The following is a 27,342-nucleotide window of genomic DNA, read 5'->3' as shown; positions in this document are numbered from 1 at the left end:
ATGTTAATACTAATCAATTGAGTTTTTTATTTTTTTTTCAAATTCTCAATTGATTATAAATATATATTTCATATCATTAAAATAAGAAATCAAAATAATTTATTCATAGTAGACAACAATCAAATGAAGAGACTAATCCTTTTTTTTTTTTTTTTTTTTTTTCGAGAAACTGAAGAGACTAATCTAAACACATAAAATTTAAACATATAATTATAGCAATATATCGGTAAAGTTGTATACGTGCCTCACTATTTTGAATGATTTTAAATATTTTGAAATACTTCTTTTTGATAATTCGATAGTTAAAATGGAATAGAGAAATTTGAATTGTTAGCATCTTCGTTGAAAATATCAAATTAAATAATACAACTTGAATTATAAAACTCTTGGCAAAATTTTGAATATTAATACAATACATATAAAAATGAGATAAAAATAGGGTCTTTTTAATTGTGGACCCACAATTTCAACTCTAAGAAATGAGAAGTAAATGGTCTGTTTGGATACCGCTTATTGCTGAAAACTAAAAACTAAAAACACTATAGCAAAATAATTTTTAAATGTATGAATAGTACCGTGAGATCCAAGTTAGAAATTATATTTGCTGAAAGAGGTACTTGTGGGTCCCGTGAATAGTACAGAGAACCCACCCAAGGAAACGCAGACGCAGAAACGAAATTTTAAGCGACACTACGAGACTGGCTTATTAATATGGCAGGTTTCTACTTTCTACTTTGTGTGCTCTTGAAGTCTGGCAGGAAAGCTGCAAAAGACTTCTAGTACTGTACTAGTATATAGTTGCTATGGTATTAATATATGAACAATAATTATCACACACTTATTAATGCGCAATCACTATATACACATTATCATGTGGACTAAAATCATGCTTTAAAAACTCAATTTCAATTAAAATAGTGAAATCCTGTTTTTCATTTCACAATTTTAATTGAAGTCATATTTTGAAAACATGATCTCAAAGAGTGTGCAAAAAGTGTGCAATAACGAGGTATAATAATAATATTTTCATTATGATCATACTAGTAAATATTTCAAGGACTAGAATGCTAGCATACATAATGTAAGTTATGCAATTTTTTTTTTTGCTTTTCCCAATGAAAATGTTGACAGTTCTAAGATGCACCAATTAGCTAACATGGCATTATCATAAAAGCAGGTAATTGTGCATGAATGTGTGTGTGTGAGTGCAAGGAGCTATAATAAGCAAAAAGATAATTGTGGAAGTCAACTCCGATGTAGTATCTCATTGCCAAACACATGCGGAATGTGACTCTCTTCCTCGTCTTCTTCCTCATCTTGGGACGGTCTTGAAAGCAGCAAAGGCTCTAAGCTGTGTGGGGATGGTGCAGTCTCTGCTACAATGTCGAAATTTGAGGTGAAGGCACTCATGCTGATGAGGTTATTGGAAGCAGAAGAGTTGTTGGAATACGCTGGTTGCAGCACTGCAATGTTTTGCCGCTGTTGTTGTTGCGAGTTCTGAAGGGAATTTGCGAATGCAAACCTACTGTTTATAAGTTGTGTTTGCACCATAGCCAGCTCGGCTTGCAGAGATGCCACCTGAATATATAACAACAGTTTTCCCCAATTTAAGCCGTTTCAGAATATATATTAAAGCTAACCTACGCTTTTGACTCACATAGCATTCACGTTCATTTGGAGATTTGTGTGGTCCTCTTCTTCTTCTTCTTCTTCTTCTTCTTCTTTTTTGTTTTGTTTTGTTTTTTTTTTTTAACATTAGTTTATTAGCTTATTTGTGTGTATAATTTTTTGAAGGCTTACATTTTTTAGGTACAATTGTGCTTTATCAATTTTCAGAAAAATAGCAATAAACTTTTCAATTAAAATTAATCTAAAGGCAAAGAGGGGTAGGATTGGATTAAGCTCAAATCTTATTAAAAGGCAAAAAAGTTGAACTTCTCTTTGTATAAATATGTACATGGGTACATATATTTTATGAAAACAATGGTTTACAATGATCTGTGATTTTAGAATGTCAACAGAACTATCTAATTATAATTAAATATGATGAAATTTTGAAGATTGATAGTTTCCCTTTGACAAGAGCTTTTTCTTTTAGTTGTTTAACTTATTTGTTTAATTGCAATTTTTTAAAACTTTTTTTCCCTTGAGAGTAATCACTAATCATGCTTTGACCAACTTCAGCCAATAAGCAAATAAACTTTCAACAAAAAAAATTACTTCTAAACACACTGAAAAGTGAAAGGTTCTGTTTGCTTTTATGAAGATGATCCCTGCATTAAATTTGCAGTTTGAAGGTTTAGCAATGAAGTTCAAAATTAGAAAAGAACCATTTGTGGCTGTCAAGTCATGCAATCAGTACCCAAATGTGGGTGAAAATCTATTAAATGGTCAATTTACTAAAAAAATGGGCACAAAGAAAGGTTATTAAATATTAATTAATTCTTCTACAAATAGAAAGAGAAAAGAAATTCATTAAATAGAGAATATATAAATAAATCTTTCGAAGAAATTAAATATGAATCACCTTTAAATTAATTAATGAGCTTAACAAGTAGGAGTATTTGATGGAAGCAATGAGAGAGAAAAATCCAACCTGCTGTTGTAAAGCAAGTACTGTGGACACACAACCATAAACTGGGTCGGACAACCTGGCCTGAGCTTCATATGATATTGTAACCACAGCATCGTGTCTTTGGTGCACTGGTATATGCAACAAGAGCTTTGATACGTTACTTGCACCAAATACCTTGTGCACAGCTGCAAACCGAGCTGCTCCTTGGTCCGAGCCAAAGTGGGGAGCAAAGATACACCCATTAATGCACTTCCTCCTCAAAAACTTGCATGCCCCACATGGAGCCATTGCTGCTACCACTGGCTCTGCCTCTACGGTTGCCATTATACGCTTTCCCCTGCCCTTACGTCGATTTCCAGATGTGCTATCACCATCTCGTGTCTCGGCCATTGGAGTAAGGGTGTTGAATTACAGTGAACAAAAGACTAGTGTGGTGGGGTTGGTGCTTATATGAAAATTAGAGGAGTGCACGTTAGTCTCGTGAAAGGGTTGCAAGGTGAATGTGGTAACTGGTAAGCTTTTCTTTTTTTAAAGAGAGACGTTATGGTGGGTAAAGAAGGAGAATGAGTGAAATGGGAAGTGTGTGTGTGTTTGTGTGTTTGTGTGATGCACGAGCGAAAGGAGTGATAGAAAAGGTTTAATGATTAAATATTGGCGTTAGTTTAGTTCAATGTATATAATGGTAATTTCAAGTGTGTAATAGACAGCAAAATTATTATTCTATGAAACTAGAAGAAGATTGTCTTCTGGGGAGGGCACAAGATTTGTGCTGCACTTGGCGTGTGTGGGATGATTTATGAACAAGACGTGCATGGATTTCGTACCATGAGAAGATGCAAACTTTTTTTCAACCTCCTACTTTTATCCTATTCCAACCAACAACAAAAAAAATTGTATTGGGGGTTATCAGGATCAGGCTCTGCAAAATAACTTTTCAACAACAATTTGACTGAACTTACCCAAAACTACCTTGCATCATGTTGTTCATCATTTTTGGGCTTATTTGGTATTGTTGTTTAAACAATGATTTTTGTAATTTAAATACCACAACACGTATTTTTACAACACTTTTTCACTCACACGTATTTCCATAACAAACGTGTCCTTAGTTTTCACAAATTACTAATGAATAGTACCTTAATAACTTAAAGTACAAAATTTAGTCACAAAATTAGTTGCAGCTTAAGGTTACAATTTCCTTTAAAAAATTTAACATTACTATGTATTTTGAAAATCTAACCGTTGAATTGCATATTCTTTATGCTCTTAATGAACATATCAAATTTTGTGTAGATCGGATATTATTTACTAAATGATCTATAAATTTATAATTTATGAATAATTTTAAACTACAAAAAAACTTATAATTTAAACAATTTATTGATGACATAACTATTGATCTTTAATTTTCTAGAAATTTTGCAAGCATGGAGGATATAGGAAAAAAATGTAATCCAATGACAGAGAATTCAATTCCAATAAAAAGATATTAATTAAAGTTGTAGTTTTAAGTTACAACCAATTTTATAGCTAAATTTTGTCCTAACTTTAATGAGATGTTCATCAACAGATCCTTAAGAAACAACTTTAGTTGTGAATTTTTCTGGGTTGCTAAGTTGTTCCTCGTTGCGACCTTACATTCTTATGTCGCAGACTTTCCATCATGAACCATTCTTACTGATCAGGTGTGTTTCCGTCACTTGCCCCAGTTCCCAATGATAGGTGAGACCTCACCACGACCTCGCCCGCCACCATATATGTGACCTTACCACAACTAGAGACCCATTTTTTGAGTAGATGCAGATTTAATCTGGGTTGGTTATGGGTTTTTTTTTTTTTTTTTTTTTTCCTTGGATTAGTGTGATGCAAGTTCAATTTGAGTTGGTTGTGGATTTTTCTAGATTTTTATGAGTTCAATAGGTTTGGTTCTGGGGTTTTTATTTTTTATTTTTTTTGGTGATGTTGGTTCAATATGTATTGGATGTGGATTTTTCTTGGTTGTTATGAATTGTGAACAATTTGGTTTTTTAGTTTATGTAGGTTCGGTCTAGGTTGTCCATTTTGGGTGCTTGATGTGGTTGTGTTTGATTTGGAAATGTTGAATTTAGGGCTGTCCACCACCCGTCCAAACTGACCAAATCTACTCGATTTAAGCAATGTGTCGATTGACGGCAGGTCACTAGTGACAGAAACTGACAAGATCGGTTCGGTTTTTGGTTTGGCAGTCTGAGAAACCGAAGAACCCGACTTGCCCAATGATCCCAGCTTCCTCTGCTCCAATCTCCTCTCCACCATCAATGATGACCCTAACTTTCTCAGATTCATGTGTCTCTTGGAATCAAACTCGAATATCTGGGGTGATCTCAGTCGATCCGATAAGAACTCCTCCAGATTTAAGGAGATCTCAGCCGATCTAGTGAGATCTCCTCTCAATCTCAAGAGATCTCTACTGACTCGACCGGTGGCCAACTCAACTCGATCTGACCCGTTCATCCTCTCTGTCGACAATGGGTCCTCCAATCTGCCACCTAACTTGGTTAGGTTAAGCCCAAAACTGACCCGGACCAACCCATGGACAACCCTAGTTGAATTACGAAAGGATGGTGAAAAATAATTATATTTAGGGAGATAAAAATTAATATTTAAATGAAATAAAAATAAAGTATTAAGGCTTATGTAGTTATTTGTGAATAGTAGATTAGTTAAAATAACAAAAGTGGGGTTTTAAAATCAAATTTGACCAAAAAAAAATACTTTGAGACTAATGTGAATGTTCTTAAGATAACAAGCATTTCAATACAATACCATTATACATATATGCACACACACACACACACATATATATAAGTTAGATTTTACACAAAAATTTAAACCTCACCAATATAAGGATGCTTATAATGACGATACGTCATTTTGGCCAAAGCATAGGATAATGATGTGTCAAAACTTTTCTATTCCTTCTCATAGTACAAATCTTGTAAAATACTTTTTGTGCTTCATTTTATACTCTACCAAACACAACTTGCTATGTGTGCTTATTTCTTTCCTTAACAAATGACATATCACAATTGGTAGAGCATAAAGCTTCACAACAAGTGGTATTGGAGATTTGTACACTTCCTTCTCATTGTCGTTACTCATTAGAATTACTAGTTTGTAACCCGTGCTTACGCACAAGAATGATCAATTATAGTAATGCTATTGATGTTAAGCTTGGGTTATTAAACAATTTTCATTATATATATATTTTTTGTCAAGTTTCTCCTTATTGTAAACATATTTCTTTACGTACTGAAATATTTAATAGTAGATTTTGTATAAAAGTTACAATACATCTTCACATTAATGGCTAGGGAACTTCCATTATCTTTTTGGTTATGTGGTAAAGAAAGTCTGGAAAAGAGTGTTGGGATGTACAGTGTATGGAAAAACTACTAACCAATACAATAAGTATTACAAGTTTAAAAAACATACGTATGCATGTTAGACTTTGACACCAAGGTTGCTAGGGGTCTTGCTTCTAGCGACACCTTTCTATGTACAACATATAAATATTTGAATTCCTTGAGCCAACAAGCTTCGAATGTCTTCCATTACCATTGTTATTTGTCAAGGCATAATCCTCTTTCTTATAAATATATCCTCCACCAGTCTATTGCCAAATGAGAAAATAATTTAATGGAAGCCTTGCTTTCTTGCTTTCTGCATAACCTCCCCCAAATCAGTGCAATCATATTCCTAGATAGATCCATAAATTCCCCCCCTTTTTAAAAAAAAAAAAAAAAAGCCATGGTCTCATATAAGGGGTGGGCAAAACCAGCAAGCAGAATCCTAAATTGTTGATTTACATAACATTAACCAATAATAATGGAGAGTCCATTGAGAGATTATATAACATATATAGAGCAAGTAGAATGACTAATTTGTCAGGTTTTTGGACTATGAAACGCAAGCATAGGCCTCGTATATATAAAAAAAATTGTGAAACATAGAATGTGTACTACCTGAGCATGGAACCAATCAAGAGTCCTTCACAATTGGTTAAACTGTCAAATTTTAGAAAGCAAGAATGCCATGAAGGCAAATTTTGAGTTACCAAATTTGACGTAGCGGATTAGCTAAGGAGATCTAATTCGCACTGAAATCTTTATCTAAATAAGGCCATATCAACTCATATGTGACCAAAAATTTAGGGTGAGGTATATATGTCTTGATCTACACTAAAGATAAATTTATTGAAGATGAGGCAACATCCATTAGCTACAATGTTGACTACTCAATATCATTCCTCTTATTGTTACAATCCCAGCATGATTCATGAATCCAAAATTTTGTGATAAAAATAAAGAAAATATCAATAGGGACTTCTTGTAATCTTGTGATTAATGGCAATCACTTGGTGAATATTGCTTTATACAGGGACCGAACCAAATACAAGTAGAGGGGGGCTGTGGCCCCCCTCCAAATTTTTTTAAAATATTAAATAATAGGTATATATTTAAGATTTTAGAAAATAAGTCTCTGAAAAATAATATTTGCCCCTCTCAAGAAAATTATATTTGCCTCCCAACTTTGAATCTTAGTTCCGTCCCTGGCTTTATACAAAAAAAAATATATATATATATATATATATATATATAAAAGTTAAGAACCTAAATCAGACTTATTGTAAGATAGCACCTAACATGAATGAGGTCCCCTACTGCAAGAATAGAGAGAGAGGGGAAGGCTATCTAGAGCTTTTTGAGAAGAAAAAAAAAATTATGATAAAATGATAATAAATGAAAAATAAACATTTTATTGAAAAATTATGAGTAAGCTTGCCCTATGCTTAGGCGCAGTTTGCTACCTTATCAAATTGGAAGCCTCAAGGAAGATAGGATTTCCTGCACATAAGATATAAAAGAGAGGTATGAAAACTTTACTTACAAAAAAATATTAAAAAATGAAGAAGAAGAGAGGTATTGAACCTTTCTTTACATGTTGAGAAATTCAATAGCAATATCCAGTTTGGCATATTGTAATTTTCACCATTTAGTGTTCACTAATAGATCACAACTGTGATGAATAGAGAAGTGGCATTTCCAATTCAAGATTTTAAAAATCACCCAATAGCAAAGAGCTTCAATAGTACATCAAATTAATGGCAAACATATTAATAATTCAGAACAGAAAAAATTACCACGTCTTGCATCTAGTATTCTCAAAAGAAAATCAGCAAATATCTTGCAAAAAGGGGTTCTGCACACAAAGAAGAAACAATTAATAAAAAATTCAGCATCATAAGCCAGTAATAAATTACTTGAATATAGAATACAAATCTTATTAAAAATGAACTTTACAAATGTCAGTTGCTAACAATAGTTAACTTGCATCATCTTGGCAGAAATGGCAGTTTAACAACTTTTCAGCATAACTTTTAACTAAGGAAATATCAACTTATAACCGAGAAATTTTCTTGGTCCAAAAATCGGTCATTGTATTTAATTAGGCCATTAATATATATATATATATATATATATATATTGATGATGCCGAAAATACCACCAGTAAGTCACACGGTCCTCGCGCGTCACAAATGGCACCTGCACAACGAAAAGGAAGGACCTAGCAGAGAGTACCGGTGTGGTACCGGTCAAACACCATCCGAAGGTTAAGTCAAAACTATTCTCACTGCTCTAGAGTGCTAGAGAGGGTAAATTATGCGTACCTTGGTTTGTGAGGGAGCATGGTTTTTATAGTAGTAGGGCTTGCCTCCTTTTCCTTGGAGTAGAAGTTTTTTCCTTATAGGAGTCTCCTTGGACGTATTTTGCGGGATTCTTTCCATATAGGAGTCCTTAGGTTTCATGAAGCGTGGGAAGCAAGTTATTTTACTTATACATGCAAACGTGGTGATCAAGCATTCAATAGGCTGACGCCGTCAGTCTATGTTTTCCGTCAGATTCAGCACCGTCAGCTTCAGGATGTCCAGCTTTATGATACTCTACGTGGAGTTCCTTCACGCCATATTGCCGTCAGCTCTCTAGAAATGCTGACGGCAAAGTGGAGTTCCTTTGCACCAAATCGCCGTCAGCTTTTTAGATATGCTGACGGCAACATGTGTCCCGTCACCCTTGTCCAATTATTTTATCCTCATCACTTGCCCCCTACTCCATAGATCCGTCAGTCTTTATACTGACGGGTCATGGAGTTTATTTTTCAAAGAGGCAGGGATTTGTATGGATTTGTGCATTTAATGCTTTGGACAGGTGGCTCGTGTCTATTGGCTCTGCTTTTGACGAGGTGTCGCTTCGTCTTCCGCGCCCTTTTTCTCATATATAAATAGCATATCTCCCTCATTTTCCACTATTTCAACCCTACTGGTCTTTTGGAGAGAGAGTCCGTCGCCCACTTTTCACTAGCTTTACTCCCGTCAGCTTATCCATCGCTGTCTTTAGAGCCATCCAGAAGGCCACCATATTGGTAAGTTTTCATCTCCCCTCTTCTTTCTTCTTTTTTATTTTTTGCCTCATTAGTGAGGACGTCAGTCTAGGTACTTAGATTGAATCTGTCACTTGTAGGTAGTCAGATGTCAAGTGACACGTCATGTGAGGAGTCGTCAGTCCGCGAATGAGCGGGCTACGACGAGGCCTTTGGTTCTGGAAATGAGTCAGAGGACTCTTCAATTCCGTTAGAGAGAGAGACGTCGACCCAATCTCCTAACGGCGATGAGAGTTTCGCTGAGGGAGATGAGGATGAGGAAAGAGGGGATGGAAACGACGGGGATGAGATGGATGTTGACGAAGACGATAGTGACGGGGATGAGGGATCTAGTGAAGGAACTATGGAGGGTCCTGGAGATAACCGTCCCTTCATTCTCCCTGAGGATTGGGCCGTTAACAAATTTTTGCCTAGGATGAGCGCTAAGGTTTTTAGGGAGTTGCGTATTCGTTACCAAATCCCAGACCACATCCCAATCCGTCTCCCTGGCGAGAATGAGAGGTGTTACTCCGGGAGGACTGCTGACGTTGGCATGTATGATGCCATGTTCGCTGCGGGCCTGAGGTTGCCTTTGACGGCTATACACTATCAACTTATGTTAGGCGAATTTTTTTATTGTTATAGGCCCCATCATATTGCCTCATCCAAGGGGACATATCACTTCAATGCCACGGAAAAAGAGTTACGGCTTGTGTCAGACATGCCAGATTCCAATAGGAACTGGAAAAGTAGGTATTTTTTTGTTGAGGGGACGGACTGGGTTTGCCGTCAGGAGGAGTGGGCGACGATGCCCCGTGGCTATTTTGACAACACCTGGGCCTTTGTGAAGGACTCAGGTTGATCCCGTCAACTATTTTACGTGTAGTACGCCATATTACCGTCAGCTTTTTTGAAGTGACGCTACTAACACTTGCTTTTGTTTCTTTCAGCCTATATCCGTCCACACATAACTGACGAGCAAGAGGAGTTCATCCAACGGATTCTGGAAATCCCTTTGGAAGACCGTAAGTGCAGGGATTTGATCACCCTTGACACCCTTCACTTATACTGTGGGGGTCCAGAACCATCGACGGCAGCTCGAAGGTTGGAAGAGTTTGCACGTCGACGTGAGTGGACTTTTATTTGCCCCGTCAGTTTCATTCCTTTGTCCCTTGCCCTAACAGTCTTTTTGTGTTATAGAGATGGAATCTGCGAAGTAAAGGATAAGGGCTGCCGCAGCTCGTCAGAAGGAGGAGATGAAGGCTAAGGAGGCAAGGGAGGAGGCCTCGTCAACCCCCAAGGCCGTCGCTTAGGTGGCGAAGAGGAAGCCCGACGGGATTGACAGCCGTCCTTCAAAAAAGGCTGCCGTTTCTCCTGGAGACGAACCATTGAAGGAAAAATCCCCTCCGAAGCCTAGCCACGACGCGGGCAAGGGGGTGATGACTTCTACTGGTCCCGTCAGTAAGGGTCCCTGCCGCCTCTTGACTCATAAGGAATATGCCGTCGGGGAGGTTGAATCTCTGATGAAATCGACGGACGTAGAGCCTTGTGACCAGGTAAGGATGGAGGATTTAGGGGCATCTGCCCTCTTCGATCTCACCAGGGTATGTTTATTACATTTTTGGTTGAACAAGTTTTATTTTGTTTTGGTATACTTTTTGACTGACGGATATGTTCTTTTAGGCCTTGGTGCGCGTCAAAGCCCTTCGCGATCGTTGTGTGGCGAAGGAGGGGGTCGTCACCCGAGTTCGTAAACATAACACGAACCTGTTGAATCAGCAAACTCAGTACAAGGAAGCCGCCCGTATCCTCAACCAGGAGTTGCAGGAAGTTAAGGAGAAACTGACGGAGGTCAGCAGTCAGAATGACAAGCTCCAGGGAGAGGTGACGGCTTTGGGGGAAAAGTTACAGACGGCGGAGGCTGACGCAATTAGAGACTTTAAAGTGTCGCAGTCTTTTATTGACTCATGTGCCCAATATTATGGCACTGGGTTCGATGATTGCCTTCGGCAGGTTGCGTCGGCCTTCCTAGAGCTGGACTTGTCTGGGATTACCATGGATGATGGAGATGACGGCTCTCCTCAGCCCAACCCTACTCCGGAGCATGACGATAGTGTAGTCCTAGCTCAGCCTGCTGCTAACCCTGCTGCTTCTGATTCTCCAGCCGTGATTGTGGATATTGAAGACCATCAAGCTGACGGCAACCCTGCTGACGTTCCTACTGCTTAGTTTTTATGTTGCATTTTAGCTATGTACAAAATAGTTGCATTTTTAAATATTTGGAAAACAGTTGTAGTTTTAAACAATGTTTAAGTGCCCTTTGGGCTTTTGTTTATGTACAGTTGTGTATGCGTTTATTTCCGTAGCTTTTATCTCTTTATTGATGATGACCCTAGATGAAATTTTGGTAAAAATTCTCGTCTGTTTGGAACACGTCAATTCTTTGAACTGTTGGAAGCCTCTGTCGACATGACATCGTGCCTAGTCTTCTTACCTTATTTGTTTTACGGGTTTCTTGTTGGATTTTCAGCCTTGTTTTTTCCAAGCCCCGTCAGCTTGGTGACCGTTGGTTTACAGCTTTTGTTGGTTGGTCGCACCGTTTAATGGTCGTCAATCTCTTAAGACCGTCAGCTTTTTTAGTTTTGGCCTTGATGACTGTCATCATTGTAGGTCTTTTGGTTTGAGGGCCTCGTCCATATGATGATAGCTTCATCTATGGGACCGTCAGGTTTCTGGCCTAAGCTTTCGCTGACCTTGTAATCTTAGTAGGTCCGTTGGTTTTAGGACCCCGTCCACATGATGATAGCTTCATCTATGGAACCGTCAGGTTTCTGGCCTAAGCTTTCGCTGACCTTATTATCTTAGTGGGTCCGTTGGTTTTAGGACCCCGTCCACATGATGATAGCTCCATCTGTGGGACCGTCAGCTTTCTGGCCTTAGCTTTGCTGACCTTCTTTATGGGTCCGTTGGTTTCAGGACCCCGTCTTCATGATGATTGCTTCATCTATGGGACCGTCAGCTTTCCTGGCCTTAGCTTTTGCCGACCTTCTTTATGGGTCCGTTGGTTTCAGGACCCCGTCCTCATGATGATAGCTGCATCTATGGGATCATCAACTTTTTAGTCCGTGTGTTATGGACTTGGTTGTTTGGTTTGTTTACTTTTGCGAACTTAGTTGCCCATTCTGTGGATTCTAAGCTGTAGGTTTCCAAAATAGATACATCAGCAATTTTGAATAAACTCCTCTTATTGCCATGCATTTGTAAATAAAAGTAATTAAAACAAAATCCTGCCCTTTGGGCTTAAAAAAAAGTATTGTTGCAAAAAGCTAAAGTAAATGATAAATCTGAGGAGTAAAACTAAAATTTGCTGGAATAAAAAGAGGTTGGTCTTCATGCTGCCGCCCCTACTGGTAATACTTTCGTAGGTGCTCGGTGTTCCATGGGTGTGGTAGTTTCTGTCCTTCCAACGTCTCCAGGTGGTAAGTGCCTTTCCCCTGCCACGACGTAACTCGGTAAGGTCCTTCCCAATTGGTGCCGAGTTTCCCTTGGATAGGGTCCCTAGCGGCGCCTATGACCTTTCTAAGAACAAGGTCTCCAACTTGGAAGTCTCTATGTCGGACCCGAGAGTTGTAGTGTTTAGCCATGCGGTCCTGGTACCTAGCGAGCCTTTGTTCTGCTGCTGCTCTGATCTCGTCCACTAGGTCAAGCTGTAATCGCATAGCCTCGTCGTTTTTGTTCTCATCATGGTTGTGCACCCTGTAGCTTGTGAGTCCAACTTCGGCCGGGATGACTGCTTCGCCTCCGTACGTCAGTCGGAACGGTGTCTCTCCTGTGGGTGTTCTTGCCGTCGTCCTGTATGCCCATAATATACTTGGCAATTCTTCGGGCCATATACCCTTTGCCCCCTCGAGCCGAGTCTTGATAATCTTGAGTAAGGATCGGTTCGTGACTTCGACCTGGCCATTAGCTTGAGGGTGGGCGGGGGAGGAGTAGTGGTTCTTTATTCCTAATTGTGAGCAAAAATCCCAGAAGGGGTCGTTGTTGAATTGCCTCCCGTTGTCCGAGACAAAGACTCTAGGAATGCCAAACTTGCATATGATGCATCTCCAGACAAAGCTTCGCACGTTCTTCTTTGTAATTGTGGCCAAAGCTTCAGCTTCCATCCATTTCGTGAAATAGTCAATGCCCACTACCAGGAATTTCAACTGTCGTGTGGCTGTAGGGAATGGTCCCATAATATGTAATCCCCATTGTGCGAACGGCCATGGGGCCGTCATCGGGGTCAGCTCTTCGGTTGGTTGTCTACTAATATTGCTGAACCTTTGGCTATTGTCGCAGGCCCTGACATAGGCTTTGGCGTCCTTCTGCATGGTGGGCCAATAATACCCTGCTCGCACAAGCTTGTGTACCAACGATCTGGACCCTGAGTGGTTTCCGCAGATTCCTTCATATACCTCTCTCATGACGTAATCTGCCTCTTCCGTACCCAAGCATCTCAAATATGGTCGGGAGAAACCTCTTTTGTACAGGACGTCCTTTATCAGGACAAACCTCACCGCCTGGACCTTAAGTTTCCTTGCGGCTTCCTTTTCGTCTGGTAAGACCCCATCTTTCAGGTATGAAACTAACGGCGTTGTCCAGTTACTGTCGGAGCATATTTTCTGCACGTTGCTGAGATCTATTAGCGGAGAAAGCTGCACGAAAGAGAGTACATTACCAGGGGTGACCATTTGTTCTGCTGAAGCGGCCTTCGCGAGGCAGTCGGCTCGCTCGTTTTCTCCTCTGAGAATTTGGATGACTTTGGCTTCTAGGTCATCCACTCTCGCCCTTACTTCATCAAGGTATTTCTTCATCTTTTCGTCCTTGCACTCGTAGTCTCCGTTTATTTAGTTAGTGATGACCTGAGAGTCGCAGTAGATGACTACCCTCGCGGCTCCTACTGCTTTGGCGAGGTCGAGCCCTACTATCAGAGCTTCATACTCTGATTCATTGTTGGTGGCAGGGAAGTCGAGACGAACCATGCATTCAATGGTGTCTCCTTCAGGCGATAGTAGCACAATGCCGGCCCTTCCGGCTTGTCTGTTGGACGATCCGTCCATATATATGCTCCATTGAGGGGACTCTGCTGCCCCCTTGTCTTCGTCATGAGTGAATTCAGCTATGAAGTCGGTGACGATCTGTCCCTTGATGGCGGTCCGCGGGCGGTACTGAATATCAAATTCGCTCAGTTCTATAGCCCATAACGCCAATCGTCCCGTAGCCTTGGGATTGCTCATTGCCCGCCGTAAGGGCTTGTCAGTCAGGACGTTCATCGTATGAGCTTGGAAGTACGGTTTGAGTTTGCGGGCTGCCGTAACTAATACAAAGGCAAGTTTTTCCATGGGCGGGTATCTTTCTTCGGCACCACGAAGCGCTCGGCTTGCGTAGTATACGGGCTTTTGTACTTTCTCTTCTTCTCTGACCAAAGCAGTGCTGACGGCTGCGGGGGAGACGGCTAGATAAAGAAAAAGCTCTTCTCCTGGCTGCGACAGGCTCAGTAATGGTGGGGAGGAGAGGTAAACTTTCAATTCCTCGAATGCTTGCTGGCATTCGTCAGTCCACTCGAAGGATTTCTTCAATGTTCGGAAGAAGGGCAAACACTTGTCCGTTGCCCTTGACACGAACCTATTTAGTGCCGCTATCTTTCCGTTGAGGTTTTTTACCTCCTTCACATTTCTTGGTGGTGCCATATCCATAATGGCCCGGATCTTGTCCGGGTTTGCCTAGATTCCCCTCTGAGACACCATGAATCCTAAGAATTTTCCTGCCGTTACTCCAAAGGCACATTTTCCTGGATTGAGCTTCATGTTGTAGGAGGGAAGTGTGTCGAATGTCTCTTTGAGATCTCCTAGATGATCTTCCTCCCTCCGGCTTTTTACTAGCATGTCGTCCACGTAGACCTGGACATTCCTCCCAATCTGTTGTGCGAACATTTTGTTCATGAGTCTTTGGTACGTTGCGCCTGCGTTCTTCAGGCCGAAGGGCATCACCTTGTAACAGAAAAGGCCTTGGCTGGTCACGAACGACGTTTTTTCCTGATCGGCTTCATGCATTCGAATTTGGTTGTACCCCAAGAAAGCGTCCATGAAGCTCAGCAACTGGTGTCGGGCCGTAGAGTCTACTAGGACATCGACCCTCGGGAGGGGGTAGCTATCCTTGGGGCAGGCCTTGTTAAGGTCGGTGAAGTCCACACACATCTGCCATTTCCCGCTCGCTTTTTTGACCATCACTATGTTTGCTAACCAGTCGGGATAGTATACTTCCCTAATGAAGCTCACTTCCTGTAGCTTTCTGACTTCTTCTGCTATGGCTCAGCCTCGCTCGGGGGCAAACACTCTCTTCCTTTGTCTGATAGGTGGAAAGGCGGGCGATACATTCAACCTGTGCACCATGACTGAAGGATCTATTCCCGGCATATCTTCATGACCCCACGCGAATACGTCTCGATTGCATCTGAGGAAGGTTATAAGCTCCTGACAGATCCTGGGGTTAACGAGCGTTCCAATTTTGGTCGTTCGGCCAGGATCGGAACTGTCAAGGGGTATCTCTTCTAACTTCTCAACCGGCTCCGTTACCGTCCGGTGCTCTTCTATGCTTAAAGCCTGAAATTGATCCTCCATTTCCATCATGGCTATATAGCACTCACGCACGGCCATTTGACTTTCGCGTAGCTCCCCTACTCCGTAGTCAGTCGGGAACTTTATCATCAGGTGGTAGGTGGAAGTTACCGCCTTCCATGAGTTGAGCGTAGGTCGCCCGAGGATAGCATTGTAGGCAGACGAGCAATCGACTACCAAGAATGTCACATCCCTGGCTATCTGTTGAGGGTAATCACCCACTATGACGGATAATGTGACCGCACTTAGTGGGAATACCCGGCTCCTGCTGAAGCCAACAAGCGGGGCATTTGTCGGGATCAATCGCTCCCTATCGATCCTCATCTGCTGGAACGCTGGGTAGTATAAAATATCTGCTGAACTGCCATTGTCGACCAACACCCGGTGCATGTTGTAGTCTCCTACCCGTAAGCTGACGACGAGCGCATCGTCATGTGGATGGTGAAGGCGTCGCGCGTCCTCTTCTGAGAATCCGATTACGGGGCCTTCTCTCCGTGCTATCTTCAGCACGACTCCCGTCAGCTGAACATTTTGTACCATCCGAAGATAGGTCTTGCGGGCTTTCTTGGATGACCCGGTGACAGCCGTTCCTCCTACGATCATCCTTATGTCCCCAATCGGGGGCCTCGGTCGCTCATTATCCCGTCGGCGGTGTTGGTCTTGTGCGAGGGGATCCGCTTTCTCCTTGCTAACGAATCTCTGCAGCTTTCCTTGTCTGATAAGGGCCTCAATCTGCTGCTTGAGGTCATAGCAATCAGCCGTGTCGTGACCATGGTCGTGGTGGAAACGGCAATACTTATCCCGGGAATGTTTGTTGGGGTCACTCTTCAGCTTTCCCAGGGACGCCAGAGCCTCTTCGTCCTTGATTTGCATAAGGACTTGATCTATCAGGGCTGTCAACGGAGTGAAGCTCGTGAATTTTCCCCCCCAGGGGCTTAGGGCGCCTCTTGTCCCTTCATTCTCCTGTTCTTGCCTTCTTTCGGCCTTGGTCCTACCGAGTGTCTTCCTGCCTTTCTCTTTTCCTAGGCCTCTCTTCCCGAGCTAACAGCGCATCTTCAGCGTTCATATACTTTGTGGCACGATAACGTACTTCCGACATGGTCTTTGGGTCGTTTTTGTATAGGGAGAACAAAAACTTACCCTTCTTCAAGCCATTCGTGAATGCCGCAATAAGTATTTTATCGTCGGCTTCGTCGATCGAGAGTGCCTCTTTGTTGAAGCGGGAGATGTAGGCTCTTAAAGTTTCATCTTCTCGCTGCTTCATACTCATCAAGCAAGCCGTAGAATTCTTGTACCGATGGCCTCCGATGAAATGTGCAGTAAATTGAGCACTGAGTTCTTTGAAGGTGCTGATAGAGTTCGGTATCAATCGGCTGAACCAAATTCTTGCTGTGCCCTTCAACATCGTAGGGAAGGCCCTACACATGATTACGTCTGCTACTCCCTGAAGGTGCATTAAGGTCTTGAAGGTCTTCAGGTGATCCAGAGGGTCCTTGACTCCGTCATAACTGTCTATCTGTGGCATGCGAAACTTACTCGGTAGGGGGTAGGAGTTGACGGTGGCAGTGAATGGCGAGTCGGTTCTGTTCACCAAGTCACCGAGATCAGAAGATACCCGTCCCTTGAGGGCATTTATCATGACCTCCATTTGCTCCTTCATCGCCTGCATCTCCGCGACGATAGGTGGTGGGGTGAAATCTACGAGAGACGGAAGGCTTACGTTTTGCCGCTCTAGTCGGCTTAGGGCATTGCTGCCTTCAAGCCTCTCCTGCTCCCTTCGCTCGACGCTGTTGCCTTCCTGGTTCTGCTCCTGAAGGTTAGGTCCTACGTCCCTTTGGCGTAGCTGCTCCTCCAGGTCGTGGTTCTGCTTTGTGAGTCATTCTACTACTGTCATGAGAGTCTGGACCTGCCTTTCTAATGCCGTAGATCTCGGTGGCTCGTCTTCTTGAGCGTTGTTAGTGGTGGCCATTGAGCGAGTGAGTACCATATGACTCTTATGTCCGGGAGGCGATAATCTGGCTCAAATTCTTCGATGTCCCCACAGACGGCACCAACTGATGATGCCGAAAATACCACCAATGAGTCACACGGTCCTCGCGCGTCGCAAATGGCACCTGCACAACGAAAAGGAAGGACCTAGCAGAGAGTACCGGTGTGGTACCAGCCAAACACCCTCCGAAGGTTAAGTCAGAACTATTCTCACTGCTCTAGAGTGCTAGAAAAGGTAAATTATGCGTACATTGGTTTGTGAGGGAGCATGGTTTTTATAGTAGTAGGGCTTGCCTCCTTTTCCTTGGAGTAGAAGTTTTTTCCTTGGAGTAGAAGTTTTTTCCTTATAGGAGTTTCCTTGGGCGTATTTTGCGGGATTCTTTCCATATAGGAGTCCTTAGGTTTCATGAAGCATGGGGAGTAAGTTATTTTACTTATACACGCAAACGTGGTGATCAAGCATTCAATAGGCTGACGCCGTCAGTCTATGTTTTCCGTCAGATTCAGCACCGTCAGCTTCAGGATGTCCAGTTTTATGGTACTCTACATGGAGTTCCTTCACGCCATATTGTCATCAGGTCTCTAGAAATGCTGACGACAAAGTGGAGTTCCTTCGCACCAAATCACCGTCAGCTTTTTAGATATGCTGACGGCAACACGTGTCCCGTCACCCTTGTCTAATTATTTTATCCTCATCATATATATATATATATATATATACACATGTAGGGTTAAGGGCCCAAATCATATATTGGGCCTTGGGCCTTGGCCGAGAACATGAGTAGTCCGAGGACGAACAAATGGTAATGAACGATTCAGGCTCAAGATTTAGGGGGTGTTTGGATTTTGAGTTTCCATAACTCATAACTCAAAAATGGTGGGACCCATGCAAAAAAAACTTGTTTGGATTTTGTTTTCAGTTGTTTCCAATTTTTATTTCCATCACTCAATTCTTTTATTTTTGAGTTATGAGTTATGGAAACTGAAAACACATTTTAGGTGTTTTCAGTTTCCATAACTCAGTTTCCAATGGCATTTTTGTAATTAAACACACATTCATGGGACCCACGGCCAGGAACAAGTCACGTCAAGCGCAACTTTTTCTTCTTCTTTCTTATTCTTTCTTTCTTCTTCACAAACTCACTCTAACGACCATTTTTTTCTTCTTCTTCATTCTTTTTCTTTCTTTTCTTCTTCACAGAAACACCAAATATACTTTATAAATAAAAAAATAATAAGAGAAACACATGGGTACCGATTTCTCAAACCCAGAAAATCAAACCCATAAACACATGAGTTAGATCATACACACTAACACAGAAACACAAACCCACAAACTTTTCTCTCCTTAATCTTGTTTTTGTGTGCTTTCTCTTCAGCCAAGCACCAACAGAGGTAACCACAAGCACCATTTAAAATAAATAAATAAAAAAGCAATAAAGCGCAAGCAACAGAGGGCATAAACAACAACAGAAAAAACAGAGCACAAATAAAACAATACCCATAAAAATCAAGCCTTGGGGTTTTCAAAAATCAACACCAATAAAACGTGGAGATCGACACTGGGTTGAGAAGGTGGGAGATCGGCGCCGATCAACGCCGCTACACGTCGAAGGTGGGGAGATCGGAGTCGCCGCTACACCGATCGGCACTACTGCTACACCAATCGTATTCTATCTTACCTGGGTTTAGGTTTGTGTTGGGAGAGTAATAGGGCAATGGTGACTGAAGGAGAAGAAAATGAAATGAAAAGAGTTAAGGGAGGCGGGTAGGCTAACTATACTCACTGACATGGTGCTCCGGCAGTGGGTCCCACAAACATTAGAAATATTTGAGTGATAGGAAGTGAAAACAAAAACCAAACAGGTAGGATATTTTAAGTGATGAGTGATGAGCAATGAGTGATGAGTGACAGAAATTGAGTGATGAGTGATGAGTGATGAAAAAAATAAATCCAAACAAGGCCTTAATGAGCAAGATGCAAATAAGAAGATTGTCCGAAGAAGAATATCTCCTCGGATACAGTAAGTATAGATCAAATATGTATTCCAATGATCAAAGTGACCTTCCATGAAACTCCAGTGATAGAGACGTGCATCATGAACATACGAGAAGATCTCTAAACAGTATTGCCTTGGCTACCACAACTCACAGAAAGCCAAAAAGGGTGTCTAATGGGACAGGTACTCAAATAAGGGTTCCGATAATCAACAAATGCAGGATCAAGATGGTCCAAAGGGAGTTATATAATGTAAGAGACCCTCCATGAGGAAGGAATTAAAAAAATAGAAAGGGAACACTGTAGCCATCAAAATTATACTTGTACTCAGTCTAGTTGATTTATATAAAGACTTACCTCCTCGGACAGTGAATTAATTCAGATCAGTGCTTCTTGTTCTTGTTTGATCATCATTTAAATCCATACTAGCCGTTGTCCAGTTCATTAGGGCCTAGTTCTTTGACTCACTCTCTACAAATTTATTGTACTGGACTCACTAGGCCAAGATCCCACACATTTTGGGCTTGGGCTACAAAACATGTCCTTACAATTGGCGCCGTCTGTGGGAAGAACTTGTGCAACAGCGAGTGCAACGGTCATACTAGTAAAAGTCACTCTCGAGTTAGGAGTCACGACTCTCAAGAGCAAAATAACAGAGCCATGCAAAGGGAAATTAACCATCTAAAGAAGGAATTACATCATGCACGAAGACGACGACGAACTCCCTCCCGGTCTGACTCCTCTTCTAAGGATGAGAAGGATGGTAGTTATCAACGTAGATCAAGGACTCCTTCTAATGAGTCTTTCTCATATGAAGAGGAACACCATCGTGAGCGCAGATACAAGAGCCCAACTCACAGAGGACTGGGAAACGATGCTATGCGCAAAGCGTTGAACTAAATTTCCAAGTCGCCTTTCACGCGCAGGATTGAAAGAGCAACCCTTCCTCGACGTTTCCATCAGCCAACGTTCACCATCTATAATGGACGAACAGACCCAGTGGAGCATGTGAGCCATTTCAGTCAGAGAATGGCTGTCCATTCTAAGGATGAAGCCTTGATGTGCAAGGTGTTCCCATCCAGTCTAGGACCCGTTGCGATGAGATGGTTCGACGACCTAAGGGCAAATTCCATAGATTCTTTCAAGGAGCTCACCGGGGCATTTGGCTCTTGTTTTATTATGTGTACCAGGGTCCCTCGGCCCATAGATTCCCTATTGTCCTTATCCATGCGAGAAGGGGAGACTCTGAAGACGTACTCGAACCGATACTGGGAAATGTTCAACTAGATTGATGGTGACTTTGATGACGTGGCCATCAACACCTTCAAGGCCAGCCTCCCAGCCAAGCACGGTTTAAGGAAGTCTTTAACTGGCAAACCTGTCACCAATGTGCACCAATTCATGGACCGGATTAATAAGTACAAGAGGGTTGAGGAAGAGCAGCAACTGGGGAAAGGAAAAGCTAAGGTTTTCCCTTAGGAGAGGAGGGATTTCAAGTCGGATTAGTACAACAATAACAACCGGCCTCGGAGAGATTTTGCTGGGCAGTCAGGATCTGCTAATACTTAGTTGGTTAATGCGGTATTCCAAGAACCGGTGCATCAAGTTCTAGAAAAGATTAAAAATAAGTCGTTCTTCAAATGGCCAAACAAGATGGCTGGAAACCCCATGAGGCGCTACCAAAGCCTTTATTGCCAATACCATCAAGACCAGGGACACACTACGGAGAACTGTAGAAATTTGTAGGACCATTTGGACCAGCTGGTCCGAGAAGGAAAATTGAAGCAACTTTTGCACCATTCTAGTGGCAAGGTGGGCCAGACAAGTTCGAATCCCCGGAGAAATGCTTCTTCAAGACCTCCTATGGGAACGATTAATGTCATCTTTGCTGCTCCCGAGAGGACCGGTTCTTGTCCTTCTAAAGTGATGTATGTGGCTCGGCCGTCCACCAAGGATGATAATTTGGAGCCGAAGAGGGCTAGAATGGATATTCAACCAGCAATAAGTTTTTCAAATGAGGATAAGATTGGGACCATACAGCCCCATGATGATACTTTAGTGGTCATGCTTAGGATTGGTAGGTATGACGTGAAAAGGATGATGGTGGACCAAGGTAGTGGTGTTGAAATTATGTACCTCGACTTATACAGGGGGCTGAATTTGAGACTCGAGGACTTGATGGCCTACAATTCTCCTTTGGTAAGTTTTGATGGAAAGGTAGTCATTCTGATGGGTATGATAAGACTACCCGTGCAAGCTGGTTTAGAAGTGGTGGAGGTAAATTTCATATTGGTGGATGCCTATTTCCCCTACACGGCCATTGTAGCCAGACTTTAGCTTCATGCCTTGGAGGCCGTCTCTTCTACTCTGCACCAGAAGGTGAAATATCCATCGGGGGGTCGCATTGAAGAAATCGTGGGGAGTCAACCCACAGCCAGGCAATGCCTAATAGCTGTCATCTTACATCAACCTGAAGCTGAGTACTCAGCCTCTGCTGGAGGGGGCTTATAGCAATCAAAGGCTCCAACATTGCCTATAAATGGACCAGCCAAGGAGGCAAAGTGTGAAGATTAAGAAACAATTATGGTTAGTGATGACTCGGAGAAGTTCTTTCTGATCGAAACTCAGCTACCTCCCCAAGAGAAGGAGGAGCTAGTAGAATTTCTTAGGAAAAATATTGACGTGTTTGCATGGAATGCTTACGAAGCACCGGGGGTGGACCCAAGCTTCATCTGCCATCATTTAAATGTTAACCCATCCATCACCCCCAAAAAGCAATCACCTCGACGCCCATCCAAGAAACATGCAGATGCTGTCAGAGATGAGGTGATGAAGCTCAAACAGGCAAGGGCTAACAAGGAAGTTTTCTACCTGGAATGGTTGGCCAATACTGTCGTAGTGAAAAAGAAGAACGGGAAGTGGCGAGTGTGTGTGGACTTCACAGATTTGAATAAGGCTTGCCCAAAAGATCCCTTCCCTATGCCTCAAATAGATTAGTTAGTGGATGCAATGGTGGGACACCCTCGGATGAGCTTCTTAGACGCCTTTCAAGGATACCATCAAATACCACTAGCCCTAGACGATTAAGAAAGAACAATTTTTGTCACTCCCATTGGAAACTACCACTACAAAGTGATGTCCTTTAATTTGAAAAACACAGGGTCTACTTATCAAAGGATGATGACGAGAATGTTTGAATCACAGTTAGGCAAGAGTATTGAGGTATATATAGACGACATGGTGGTGAAGAGCAAGGTAGTGTTTGAACATATAGGAGACCTCGGAAACATCTTTGAAATTCTGAGAAAACACAAGTTGCGCCTAAACGCTTCCAAGTGCTCATTTGGTGTGAGATCAAGCAAGTTCTTGGGCTACATGGTAACTCACAAGGGAATTGAGGTCAATCTTGATCAAATTAAAGCCATCAACAGTTTACAACCACCTCAGAATCCCAAAGAGGTCCAGAAGCTTACCAAAATGACTACTGTCTTGAACCGGTTTATTTCTCGGTCAGATGATAGGTGCAGACCCTTCTTCCTCCTGATGAATAAGTGGAAGGAATTTGAGTGGACCGAGGAGTGTGCTTCAGCTTTCCAGCAACTTAAAGAATATTTATCTCGACCACCTATCATGTCCAATCCTGAAGTGGATGAGGTCTTGTTTGCCTATATCGCTGTGGCCTCCCATGCTATAAGTTTGGTATTGATACGAGTTAATAATGGCATACAACGGCCAGTTTACTATGTTAGCAAGTCACTACATGAGGCCAAGGTTCGTTATCTACCATTGGAGAAAGTCATCTTGGTGATGGTGCATGCTACACAAAAGCTTCCCCATTACTTCCAAGCACATGCAGTTGTTATACTGACTCAGCTTCCACTCAAGGCTATACTTTGAAGTGTTGATTACACGGGGAGGATTGCTAAATGAGGCACAGTTCTAGGGGTTTTTGACATCAAGTACATGTCTCGCACCTCTGTCAAGGGCTAGGTCCTTGCAAACCTGGTGGCTGAGTTCGTTGAACCCCCATTAAAAGAAGTAACAGCGACATAAAACATAGATGGAAAATTAGTTGGCACAATCTCCCTGCGTGAACCTCTATTTTGGAAGGTATATATTGATGGTGCAGCAAATCAAATGGGCTTCGAAGTGGGGGCTAGTTCTGGTTTCTCCTAAACAAATCACCATTGAAAAGTCACTAATAAGACTGGGCTTCTCAGCTACAAATAATGAGGATGAATATGAAACTTTGTTGGAAGGAATGTCCATGGTTCAAAGAATGGAGGGAAAGGCAGTAAAGATGTTCTCGAACTCAAGACTAGTGGTTGGCCAAGTGAAGGGCAAGTTATAAGTAAGAGATGAGAGAATGCAAGGGTACTTAAGTCAAGTTAGGCATTTACAATCAAGATTTGAATCATTCAGCCTACTGCATGTCCCTAGAAGTGGAAGCACATATGCTAATTCCCTAGCCACGCTTGCAACCTCCTCGGCGTAGAGCTTACCTCGGGTTATCCTTATAGAAGACTTGTGTAAACCCACGGAGGTAAAGGGAAAGGTAGTCCATGTTCACCAAGTTAGAGTAGGGCTAAGCTGGATGGATCCCAAAGTACCATTCTTGAGAGAGGACATCTTGCTGGAGGATAAATCAGAAGCTAATGAAGTACGGAGAAAGACGCCTCGTTTCTGGCTGTCCGAGGACCAAAAATTGTACAAACGCTCTTTTTTTGGGCCATATCTACTCTGCATTCACCCTGAGGCATCAGAGCTACTCCTTGAGGAATTACATGAAAGGATTTGTGGAAGCCATACAAGAGGCAGATCTTTGTGTCACAAAGCCATCACTTAGGGCTATTGGTGGCCAAATATGCATAAAGAAACGCAAGAATATGTGAGGAAATGTGATCAATGCCAAAGATTTGTACCAAATATATATTAACCAAGAGGAGTCCTTAACCCTCTATCTAGCCCTTGGCCATTTGCTCAATAGGGCTTTAACATCATTGGCCCTTTCCCCAAGGCAGTAGGAAACAAGAGATATTTGTTGGTCGGCACAGACGACTTTACCAAGTGGATTAAAACTGAGTCTTTAGCAAATATCAGGGACGTGGACGCCAAGAAATTTGTTTGGAAAAACATTGTCACACGATTCGGGGTCCCTTGTACCCTTATCTCAGACAATGGCCTTCAATTTGACAGCAAATCTTTCAGGAGATACTGTTGTGATCTAGAAATTACAAACAGTTATTTCACTCCAGGTTATCCCCAAGGAAATGGACAAGTCAAGGCTATAAATAAGGTCATAGTGAACGGACTTAAGAAAAGGCTGGATGACACAAAGGGAAAATAGGTAGAAGAGGTGTCACATGTCCTCTGGACGTATAGAACTACACCTCGCAAGTCAACAGGAGAGACCCCCTTTTCAATGACTTATTGAGCCGAAGCCGTCATTCCTTTAGAAACTGGCTTCCCAACATTAAGGACCAGCTCATTCAATCCAAGCAGTAACAATGAGTTACTAGAAAAGAGTTTAGACTTTATTGAAGAAAGAAGAGAAAGTGCAATGATTCAATTGGCATACTACTAACACAAACTCAAGCAAAGTTATGATGCCAATGTAAAGCTGAGACCATTAATACCCAGTGACTTGGTGTTGAGAAAAGTTTTGGGTACTGCGAAGAACTCAGCGTGGGGAAAGCTAGGGACCAATTGGGAAGGACCATATCGCATTACCTCGGTGGCTGGTATAAGAGGATATTTTCTGGAAGACTTAGATGCGCATGTAATACTGCGCCCTTGGAATGTAAACAACCTGAAAATGTATTATTATTAATGAAAGTTTCCTTTGCCAATATGTTCATTTGTTGTATAAAGGCATTGTACTTCCCTTTATTTATTCTTTTCAAGTATTAAACAGAACTTTAGTCATCTCTGGCTCCTCAGACCACATACTTTGGCCAAATTAATACTTGTTGACATCTTTATAAGTGATTAAACAGAACCTTAGTCATGCCTGGCTCCTCGGACTAGATACTTTGGGGAAATTAACACTTAATGACATCTTATATAAGTGATTAAACAGAGCCTTAGTCATGCATGGCTCCTCGGACCATAAGTTTTGGGGAAATTAACACTTAATGACCTCTTATATAAGTGATTAAACAGAACCTAAGTCATGCCTGGCTCGTCAGACCACATGATTTGGCCAAATTAATACTTATTGGCATCTTTTCTAAGTGGAAAACAGAACCTAAGTTATGTCAAGATCCTCGGACCACATACTTTGGTAAAATTAACACTCAAAGACATCTATCTATTCATTTTTTCTCAGTATTAACCAAAACCTTAGTCAGACCTAGTTCCCTAGACTACACGCTTTGGCTAAGTTAATACTTGCTGGCATCCTTCTAAGTGTTAAGGCAAATCCAAGATCATAACCAACTCCTCAAATTGATAGCTCTGAGCAAGTTAAAGTCCTTAGTTGTTTATCTAAGCATTGGGTAGAATGAAGGATATCTGCCCCTCTTATTCTTTACAAAGTATATTACTTATCTTCATTAGATCTAGCTTTCATTGCAAAAAGGTTAATTCACAGTACAGGTATGTGGTAAACTTCTCTATTGTTGGTACTTGGTTAAATTGATTAAATTGTTAGCAGTGTATTGTTATCAGTTTTTACTAAAGATGAAGCAACAACAGTTCAATGCTATTTATGATAGTAATACTCCTCAAAGCACATAAAGCAAAAGTGTAAGAGACGAAGAGAAAAACATTCTCATTAAATGAAAAAGGGAATACATTATATACATTGACAGAATGTCATTAAAAAAAAATTACTGCAAAAGAAATTGCAAAGAAAATCTTAAGTGCTAAGTCTTGGCCTTGGGAGTAGGAGAGTTTTCTTTCTGGCTCGGCTGGGAGGTAGGAGCGTCCTTGGCCTTAAGATCAGCTTCTTTGGTTTTGGCCTCTACTTCCTTCGCCTTTGCTACAGCTTCCTTGTCCTTGGTAGCGTTTTTGGCTTCTAAGAAAGGCTTTTTCTCCTTGCCCTTACCCTTGTCTTTGTCCCTCTCAACCCCCTAGCCTTGATCACCAGCTTGGCTGGATCCCTTCGAAGCCTCAGGGAGAGGGAGAGCAGCTTGGATAATCAAGGGCTACTCAAAAGTCTCTAAAGTAAGGGCAGAGGGGGAGGAGATGGCACCTGGGACTTCACGGATATTTGGGTGATAATATACTCTCCCAAGCTACCTCTAAACAAAGTCTGCAGCGAATCCTGCAACACTAAGGGCCCTATCCCATGTCGCATTGCAGTAATCCCTGCATACCTTTGAAAGCTCCTCAACGAGCCTAATTTGCATCTCCTCCATGCCGGGCAGATAAGACGCTTACTTCTCAGTCTCAACTGCTTCCTTGGCCAGTTGAGCTGCCTCCTTGGCCTTCTGCAGCTAAACCTTAAGATCTATGACCAACTGCCTTTGAGTGGCCAAATCTATCTCAGTCAGGTGAAGTTTTTGGCATTGATCATCGGCCTGCCTTTCCACAGTTTTTAGACCCACCTCGGCACTCAGGCAAGCCTGGTCCGCTGCTTTCAGCTTCTCAGACAGCTTAGCCTGTTCTTGTTTGAGGTCCCTCAAGGATTTTTCAACGTCAGCACAAGAGAGGGCCTCAAC

The 27,342-nt window shown here is 42.0% G+C and overlaps 1 protein-coding gene across 1 annotated transcript; it reads right to left on the bottom strand.

The window, feature by feature from the left end:
- Nucleotides 1–1,245: 1,245 nt before the first annotated feature.
- LOC126690892 (LOB domain-containing protein 20) lies at nucleotides 1,246–2,965 on the bottom strand. The gene is made up of 2 exons (XM_050386007.1): nucleotides 2,597–2,965; nucleotides 1,246–1,578 (listed from the first exon to the last, which is right to left on the bottom strand). Exons 1-2 carry the CDS (start codon nucleotides 2,963–2,965, stop codon nucleotides 1,246–1,248), a joined length of 702 nt encoding a protein of 233 aa, XP_050241964.1.
- Nucleotides 2,966–27,342: the final 24,377 nt, after the last annotated feature.

The sequence above is a fragment of the Quercus robur genome, chromosome 7, assembly GCF_932294415.1.
Source record: "Quercus robur chromosome 7, dhQueRobu3.1, whole genome shotgun sequence".
NCBI lineage: Eukaryota > Viridiplantae > Streptophyta > Magnoliopsida > Fagales > Fagaceae > Quercus > Quercus robur.
The sequence above is the reverse complement of the archived record's forward strand: the minus strand, read 5'-3'. Positions and strand labels throughout refer to the sequence as shown.